The sequence below is a fragment of the Alosa sapidissima genome, chromosome 24, assembly GCF_018492685.1.
Source record: "Alosa sapidissima isolate fAloSap1 chromosome 24, fAloSap1.pri, whole genome shotgun sequence".
Taxonomy (NCBI): Eukaryota; Metazoa; Chordata; class Actinopteri; order Clupeiformes; family Clupeidae; genus Alosa; species Alosa sapidissima.
Genome location: NC_055980.1, coordinates 24190395 through 24199773, shown reverse-complemented (window position 1 = coordinate 24199773; position 9379 = coordinate 24190395). Strand labels below are relative to the sequence as shown.

General features: G+C 44.1%; 1 protein-coding gene and 1 long non-coding RNA gene across 10 annotated transcripts in view; one reads left to right on the top strand and one right to left on the bottom strand.

The window, feature by feature from the left end:
* Window positions 1–392: 392 nt before the first annotated feature.
* On the bottom strand, window positions 393–1427 carry LOC121700405. The gene is made up of 2 exons (XR_006027224.1): window positions 1304–1427; window positions 393–541 (listed from the first exon to the last, which is right to left on the bottom strand). It is a non-coding gene; the product is annotated as an uncharacterized LOC121700405 (long non-coding RNA).
* A 785-nt stretch (window positions 1428–2212) lies between these two features.
* The window catches only part of LOC121699582 (flocculation protein FLO11-like), a 14594-nt gene continuing 7427 nt past the window's right edge, over window positions 2213–9379 (top strand). For all 9 annotated transcript variants that reach the window (XM_042081839.1, XM_042081837.1, XM_042081840.1 and 6 more), the window contains exons 1-8: window positions 2213–2298; window positions 2553–2608; window positions 3257–3337; window positions 3461–3602; window positions 3916–5447; window positions 5544–5678; window positions 7759–7890; window positions 8405–8528. In XM_042081839.1, coding sequence (XP_041937773.1) covers window positions 2266–2298; window positions 2553–2608; window positions 3257–3337; window positions 3461–3602; window positions 3916–5447; window positions 5544–5678; window positions 7759–7890; window positions 8405–8528 — 2235 coding nt within the window. In that variant the 5' untranslated portion in view covers window positions 2213–2265. The remainder of the gene's footprint in view (window positions 2299–2552; window positions 2609–3256; window positions 3338–3460; window positions 3603–3915; window positions 5448–5543; window positions 5679–7758; window positions 7891–8404; window positions 8529–9379) is intronic.

The following is a 9379-nucleotide window of genomic DNA, read 5'->3' as shown; positions in this document are numbered from 1 at the left end:
ATAGCAATTACTCATTGAATCTATGTTAAATCAACATTATTTTGTCAATGTTAAAATCATTGAGTCAACGTCGCACTTAAACATTGATCCTATAACATTTTGCACCCTCTATTAATATTGAAGCAATGTTGAAATTCCAACTACAGATCAACGGAATTTCAATGGTATTTCAATTAAAATGAATATTGAAACAACGTTGAAATTACAACCAAACTAAAGATCAATGCGATTTCAATGGTATTTCAATTGATATTAAACCTCAGTAAACCACGTTTAATCTGGAAAAATATTGGGAAATTCACATCCTGCTTTATACAGCCAGGATAAATTTGACTAGGCCTAGTATGGCTGGTTTAGGCTACACAATCGTGCATAAATAACCAGACAACTTATCAGTTTGAAAATCAAGTGCATTTATTAACTCTTCTTCATTTAGAAATTCACGTGTGTTGTGCTTCCCTGCCATCCATTCAGTATAGCATTCATAGACCACCCGTTCGCAGTTAGCCCTCCACCATCCAGTAGCAGAGTGAAGTGGCACCTAACAGAAACAGAAGAAAAAGAGATAGACAGTGTTAGATAAATATGTTCAACTGAAGGCTACTTATAATTGAAACTTTAGAATAATCATAGAATATATATTCTATATGTTTGTTGAGTTTGCTGTCAAAATGCCAGGCTGAAGATGGTGTTAGAATAATTCAGTTTCGCAAGCTGGGTGAGCTCATTGAACATGCCGTGTTTGCTAGCAGCACCAGCCATTTGGGCAGCTCTGTTCGTCCGAACACTTTTGCTGCCCAATGAACGGTTAATGATAGCAGTCTAGTCAGATATGACTTAAAGTTGACTTATATCAGTATTGCTAAAGTTAGCCTATTAAAAACTCACAAAAATATGATCACCAGGAGTTACATAAATGTTAGCTAAATCTCCACGTAAACCAGCAGCACATCTTCAGCCTATCATTTTGACAGCCTAGAAGCTAACGTTACCGGTAGGCCTAGCACTACTTCATATTTTATTATCATGAGTATAATAAACTGTAACTTACTGACAACAAAGGTAGGACCTAATTATAAATCAGACTGCCGAGTAACGTTAACCTAACATTATGATGAACTGCCATAACGTAAGTTAGCCTAAACATTAATTTGACAACAGCAAGTAAATTTAGCTAGCCTAGCATTTGAATCAGTTTGTAAATCTGACAGTACGATGTACATAGACTGTAAACATGACCGAATTTAATGCAGTACACTTTTACAATAAAACATTATCGTTTGATAAATAAATGCTTGCTTACCATTAAGGAGGAGTGAACTTGACAGAGAGCTGAACACCCCCGTTGGTCTGACTGAACTGTTGCTGAAAATGAACTGGACAGTTCAAACGTCGTCGCGCGGTCAACTATAAATCCAATACTTTTCAATCACCACGTTAAGATTTCCCAGTCAACCACAAATCCATGACTTTTCAATATCTTTTAGTGAACTATGTATCGATGCTCTATCGATTATGGCAACATAAACTATAAACCAATGTTGTTTCGATATCTCTCTTATCGATATTCATGCACTGTCGGGTTTTTGTCAGGATTGTAATGCTGATTCAATGTCTATTTACCATTGAGATTTCAATATCAACCAAAATGATGATTTGGATGGAAAATCAACATCATATCAATGTCACCTTGCTATCTGGGTCCGGTGATCCCGTTTTTAAATAACGAACGGTCCCTAAAGGGGAAAATCTTGCATAGTGTGCTTTTATTTACCTTTTTTAGGCTACATTAGGCCTACCTACATTACATTTGACTGAAGCTTTTTAAGCAAAAAGCGACTTACAACAATGGTAAACAATGTAACACTTTTTAAACAATTCTCCCAACAATTCTAAAACAATTAAACCAATGGGCTACGAAAAAACAAGTGAATCAGTGAGTGTTGTTTTCATAGGCCTACAGTCAAGTGTCAGTTCAGTCAGTCAAGTATTGTTTCCTCATGATTATTTTATTCGCAAAAGTAGGTTATGGAAATGATTCTGCGACACACAAGTAGCCGTTTACATACCCTTAGGGTGTTACGTTAACGCTTGGCTGCAGATAGAATGGTGATTAAACGCCTCTCTGATATCCCCCTTTATGACGCCATGCTATCTCTATGACGCAATGGTGAGTGTAAAAAGCCGCTGGTATTATTATTTTTTCATTAGTGGCCAAGTGTCATTGGAGTTCATTGTCATTGGAGCGGATAACTAGCAGGAGCAATGCTGTGCTGCCCTTGTTTTCCCATTGGGAAGGTAATAACAATATCGCTCTAAAAACCTTATAGATGAGACTATTTTTATTTTAATATTAAAATAGCTCTCCCACGAGATTTGTAGCCTACAAATCCGAGGAGAAAAGGCGTTATGGGTGGGGTTCACAGGGTAGGCTATATATCTTTCTATGCAATGCCCTAATCAAACTCTTAATGGAACTGTAATGTTGTTAAGCATCTTCTAAGCAAACATAACCTTAGCCACAAATGAGATTATTTTACAATGTATTCCAGCCCAAGAAAGTCCACCCAGTGCCGGTACAAGAGGCTGCAATCCCCAGACCTCAGAGGTAATCTATTATCCTGCATTGTAAACCATGCACTAAGTAACACAAGGGATGCTATTTAGTGTAAAATTAATGATATGGTCATAAAGTTTGTAAAGATTAGGTCTAGGCGTATGCCAAATCCCATAACCATAACCATACATACCTAAAATAAATGTTGGTTCTATAACTGTATTGAATCTCATCTGGCCAGAGTCAAGGGCTGTTCAAGTATGTAGTTCCGGGTGTGTCTTTGTAACTAGCTTATAGATTAGTTCAGCAGACTACTGGTACAATAAACATGTCATTGCTGAGGTAAAGGAGAGATAGCCCATCTTGCAGTGTCTATGCAAGCGTTTTGTTCAAAATTGTAAGGAGTTAAAGTACAGGATAAACAGTGGGGACCACACTTTATAAATGGCTTAACACATGGAAATAAACTCAGTTTAAACTGTGGGCCAGACCTGCTACTTGAAACTGTACACTGTAGGCTACTGGGCTCAGTGGTCAAGGCCAGCGGTCCAAGAGGCCTGTTAATTGCACCTCACAGCGAATGGTTACTATGGCTACGGTTCTGTTTATGCTAGCTAGTTCTATTCACCTGCATTGAGTTTACTCTGATTATCTACTTCCTTCTATTCCACCCAATCCCCTCTCTGAAATCTCACAAAGGGTCCGCCCCATCTTCAAGAGGCTGAGGAGATTATTTAAAAAGAAGGAGAAGAAGAGTGTAGAGCCTGCCCCCCCTCAGACGTAAGCTTTATGACACTTTAGAACCCTCTCTCTCTCTCTCTCTCTCTCTCTCTCTCAAACACACTGTGGCCATATGTGTGAGTTAGTGTGCTTTTGACTAACACACTGTTTTCTCCTGCTTAGGGTCACCCGCATGCTAGAGGAACCGATTAAAGACGAGGCCCCATCACCAGAATGTGAGCCTGAGGTCCCTGCCACCACCATCACATCTAATGCCCCTCAGGACCTCACAAAGGAGGAAGAGGAGGAGGAGAGGAAGGGGGAGGTACCGGTAGATGTTTTTTCTACGAACCTCGGTCTTTCTGTAGCTAAGCCCCAGTTTATACAGTTATTAATACTGAGCATGAAGTCAGCTGAACTAATCTAAATAAGGCTTGTTCTCGTGCATGCTGTTGGCAGTCTATGGGAGATGATGATCCATGATGGGACTTTTAGTTTGACTCTCCTGATCTAATGCTCAGCGGGTTTACTCATGGAAAAGCTGCATGCAATTTAATTTGACCTCTGAGATGAAAGCTGCAGGGAATCTTGAGGAGAATGTATAAATGACCCATGTTGTGAATGTTCCATATTGCCAGGAAAGCCCTGTTTGGGCAGAGAGGGTGAGAGGCCCAAGGCATGGGACGCCCCAAAGTCTCAAGGAGGAGGACGTCATGATGGAGGACAAGGAGGGAGGACCCTCATCCAGGGCCATCAGCTGCTCTCACTCCCCAGTCATGGAGACCTCATCCAGGGCCACCAGCTGCTCTAACTCCCCAGTCACAGAGACCTCATCCAGGGTCACCAGCTCGTCTCATGCCCCTGTGACAGAGACCTCATCTAGGGTCACCAGATCATCTCATGCCCCAGTCACAGAGACCTCATCCAGGGTCACCAGATCATCTCATGCCCCAGTCACAGAGACCTCATCCAGGATCACCAGCTCGTCTCATGCCCCTGTGACGGAGACCTCATCCAGGGTCACCAGATCATCTCATGCCCCAGTCACGGAGACCTCATCCAGGGTCACCAGATCATCCCATGCCCCTGTGACGGAGACCTCATCCAGGGTCACCAGATCATCTCATGCCCCAGTCACGGAGACCTCATCCAGGGTCACCAGATCATCCCATGCCCCTGTGACGGAGACCTCATCCAGGGTCACCAGCTCGTCTCATGCCCCTGTGACAGAGACCTCATCCAGGGTCACCAGATCATCTCATGCCCCAGTCACGGAGACCTCATCCAGGGTCACCAGCTCGTCTCATGCCCCTGTGACGGAGACCTCATCCAGGGTCACCAGATCATCCCATGCCCCTGTGACGGTGACCTTATCCAGGGTCACCAGATCATCTCATGCCCCTGTGACGGTGACCTCATCCAGGGTCACCAGATCATCCCATGCCCCTGTGACGGTGACCTTATCCAGGGTCACCAGATCATCTCATGCCCCTGTGACGGTGACCTCATCCAGGGTCACCAGATCATCCCATGCCCCTGTGACGGTGACCTCATCCAGGATCACCAGCTCGTCTCATGCCCCAGTGACGGAGACCTCATCCAGGGTCACCAGATCATCTCATGCCCCAGTCACGGAGACCTCATCCAGGGTCACCAGATCATCCCATGCCCCTGTGACGGAGACCTCATCCAGGGTCACCAGATCATCTCATGCCCCAGTCACGGAGACCTCATCCAGGGTCACCAGATCATCCCATGCCCCTGTGATGGTGACCTTATCTGGGGTCACCAGATCATCTCATGCCCCTGTGACGGTGACCTCATCCAGGGTCACCAGATCATCCCATGCCCCTGTGACGGTGACCTCATCCAGGGTCACCAGATCATCCCATGCCCCAGTCACGGTGACCTCATCCAGGGTCACCAGATCATCCCATGCCCCAGTGACGGTGACCTCATCCAGGGCCACCAGATCATCCCATGCCCCTGTGACGGTGACCTCATCCAGGGTCACCAGATCATCCCATGCCCCAGTCATGGTGACCTCATCCAGGGTCACCAGATCATCCCATGCCCCAGTGACGGTGACCTCATCCAGGGCCACCAGATCATCTAATGCCCCTGTGACGGTGACCTTATCTGGGGTCACCAGCGGCTCCTCCCTAGACCGGTTTGTGCTGTCATTACTGCACACTTGACACAATCACGCAGCGCACATTCATACAGTATGTCAACATTTAACTGTGCTGAACTCGTCTTTTCACAGACTTGCAGTCCAGGTGATGGGCCATTCTGGAGACAGAGCATCTAGGGGCAGGAGCAGAAGCCCCTGCTCAGCCCTAACCACCCCCAGGTCCCCCAAGGCCTTACTCCACCAGTACCTGCAGCTGGAGAGCAGAGGGTAGGTCACCCAATGACCACATCATCGTCACAACTTCATCCAGAGACCGTTTACACACAAATGCACACACACACACACACACACACACACACACACACACACACACACATTTACCCTTGGGCACATTTGGTAAATCAAACTGATACCTGGACGGTGTTCTATCTATTAGCCTAACTAACTTGATTTTATTGTCGGGAACACATTATGTTTGCGGTTTTTATATAGGCAGTTAGTTTCGCTCCTTGATTGTGACGGGCTGAGCCATGATTGAAACCCCTGTAAAATACTCTTAGCCTCTTAGCTGATGTAAAGTCACTGTAAAGCACTGCCTCTTGGTGCTTACGGCTTACTTCTAAAACTGATAGTTCCGGTCCTTGATTGTGATTGGCTGAATCGCGTTCAATGCCGTTGTAAAATCCAGCACAAACATACACCTTGACCGCATTCCATTCTATATTACTGCGCTACCATAACTTCATACAAAAGTTAAAGTAGCTGCGTCTCGACGTTGCTTGGCAACCATTCAGATAAAGGAAATATATTTCTTGTTGGAAGAATGACTATCTATGAATAAATCGTTAAATTTCTCGTTGCTTTGCCTTTACTTTATGAAACTTTGCCAGGTATTTATAGCAACAGTTTTAGAAAAGCAATAAGCCATTCGAGTCCGTAGGTTACGCTGATTCTACAACAGCTAAGGGGGGGTTTTAGAACTCCGGCGTCGTGCATAACAACGCCCCTTAGCTGTTCTAGAATCAGCGTAACCTACGGCCTCTCGGGGCATACTGCTTAAATTTGCACTGGGTTGGGTGGGTGACGTGACTTGATGTCCTTCCCCCTGCAAACTTCACTGTACAATAGAGACAGTAGAAGATAAACATGATACTATAATCAGGGCTTTGAACCGGTTCAAGGAACGAAAACGAAAACTGGGAACTTTTTGTATTTTACAGGGAACAGGAACGAAACCGGAAACGTTATTATTTTTTATGTTCTGGAACAGGAACACTTATTTAAAAATAATGGTAACCGGTTAATACCGGTTTTATTTCGTTCCTCAAAGTTTTCGTTGCCTAAAAAAAAAGTAATTATTTTCCTGCGCACGTTACCATGACGGCTGAGGTTCACTTCCTGTGTGACATCACATCAGACATTCGCTGACTGTATGGAGAAAGAGCGGTGGATTACAAAGTCTCCACTCCACATCTTAAATAAGGGGTAAATTACGATCCATCGTTAATTAAAACGCTCATTCCAAACACAATAACAATAGCTATATTTGTCGACTCCACGTTAATGATGGACTAGCGAACATTTGGCTAAATGGCGCCAACACCTCTGTTTGCCTAATGCACAGATGGCTTGTTACGGTATGAGTAGGCCTACTGGATGGCCTTTCCCCCCGACAGTTGGAATTTGTTGTAAATTATATAATAATATAATTATTATTATTTAATAATGGTTGTAATATTATTACATTTGGTTTAAGCTGGATGAGAAAGATGTGACATAATTCTATAGCATTAAACAGCTGACAGGAACGAAATTAACCGTTCCGGGAACAGTATTTTTTTGTTCTAACCGGTTCGGGAACGTCAATTTATTGGTGGAACACATAACCGGAAACGTTATAATTCCGTTTCTGTTCGGAACGAACCAATTGGAAAAAAAAATCGGTTCAAAGCCCTGACTATAATACTAAATACTACATACTAAACAGTAAATACTAAATAAATTTGCACTGGGTTGTCCATGGGTGACGTGGCTTGGTTTCCTTCCCCCTGCAAACTCCACTGTACAATAGAGGCAGTAGAAGATAAACATGATTCTAAAATACTAAATACTAAATACTACATACTAAACAGTAAATACTAAATACATTTGCACTGGGTTGGGTGGGTGACGTGGCTTGGTTTCCTTCCCCCTGCAAACTCCACTGTACAATAGAGGCAGTAGAAGATAAACATGATTCTAAAATACTAAATACTAAATACTAAATACTACATACTAAACAGTAAATACTAAATACATTTGCACTGGGTTGGGTGGGTGACGTGGCTTGGTCTCCTTCCCCCTGCAGGCTGCCCAACCTGGGGCAGACGTGCTACGTCAACGCCGTGCTGCAGTGTCTCATCCACCTGCAGGCCCTCTGCTCCCAGCTGCTGCTGCAGGAGGCTGTGTGGAGAGTCAAGCCGGAGGCCCTGCTGATCAGGTAGGAATCACTCTCTCTCCATGTCACACTATCTTTCTCTCTCTCACTCTCTCTCTCTCTCTTTCTTTCTCTCTCTCCTTCTTTCTCTCTCCCTCTCTCACTCTCTCTCTCTCTCACTCACTCACTCGTTTGCTCGCTCACTCACTCACTCACTCGCTCGCTCGCAAATGTAATAAAATTTTCACTTGTTCACTCACACACATACTCTTATATTCAATCAAATTTACACTCGTGCACACACACACAGAGACTGCTTCATATCCTGCTGACACCAATAACGTGATGTTGAGCAGGTCAAAACACGACTCTCAGGAGGCTTTTCTCATCTCTCTGTCATTTACTCACCTCCATCTTCTAACTCTCTGTTCTCTCTCTCTTTTATATCTCTCTTCCCCCTTCCATCCCTCTCATCTCTTCTTTTATACCTTTTCTATCCCTCTCCTCTCTTCTTTTATATCTCTCTTCCCCCTTTTCCATCCCTCTCCTCCCCCTTGTCTTCATCGTCTCTCTGTAGTACCTTCGTGGGACTCTTGCGGCTGCGAGGGTCCACTGATATGGACGTCAAGGCAGCAGTTCTCTTCGAGTTTAAGGAAAACATCGCCCAGCACAACCAGGAGTTTGAGGGGAACTACCAGAACGTGAGAACAGACACACACACACACACACACACACACACACACACACACACACACACACACACACATACGACGACTTAGCGATGTCCACAGATGCTACATTTACCTTGTGGACTTAGCAAATACTTTTATCTAAAGTGACTGATAACACAATACAAGACGTATATTTTCATCAGTATCAAGCAGCTAGTGACTGTAGCTGAGGATCTTAGTGTAGTTAGGGTGACAAGTGGAGCTACAGGAACAAGGGTGCTGGACTTCTCTATCGTTCTGCTGGTATGGCCTGTAGATATTCGAACCTGCGGGTCCTCTCGTACCAGGGCTTATTTCTAGAAAGCGTCATTTGCTAACTTGAGTCGCAAGCTTGGTAGTTCGCTCCATCGTTCTTGGATTTGGTGTTTCTAGAAAAGGAAGTTCGAACTCTCAATGGACGCAAAGTTTGGTCGTTTGAACTACTGCCCCTAGGCAGTCGCGCTTGTGTCGTTCCTTGGTAGTTCCTGTTGGTGTCCGGAGCGCCTAACCAAAAATCACAACCGCCTAACCAAAAATTGCGAAGTGGATGTTTATCTCGTGATTCAATGATTGCTCTATCCTGTAGCTTAATTTTGATTAAGACACTGACCCCTACTTGGCTCATTCTTGCTATTTATGTTAATTCGAGTATTGCCTTGCTTTGAGTATTATAATCTTCACAGACTCTTACAACAGCAGTGATACATGGTGTAGTGGCTAAAGCAGATGACTTTCTATCCCAACGTTGTAGGTTCGATTTTGTTATGATGTGAGATTGTCCTCTTGCTTCTCGCTACCTGCAGGTGAACTAGTGTGACACATAGATTCAATTGTTTTTGACT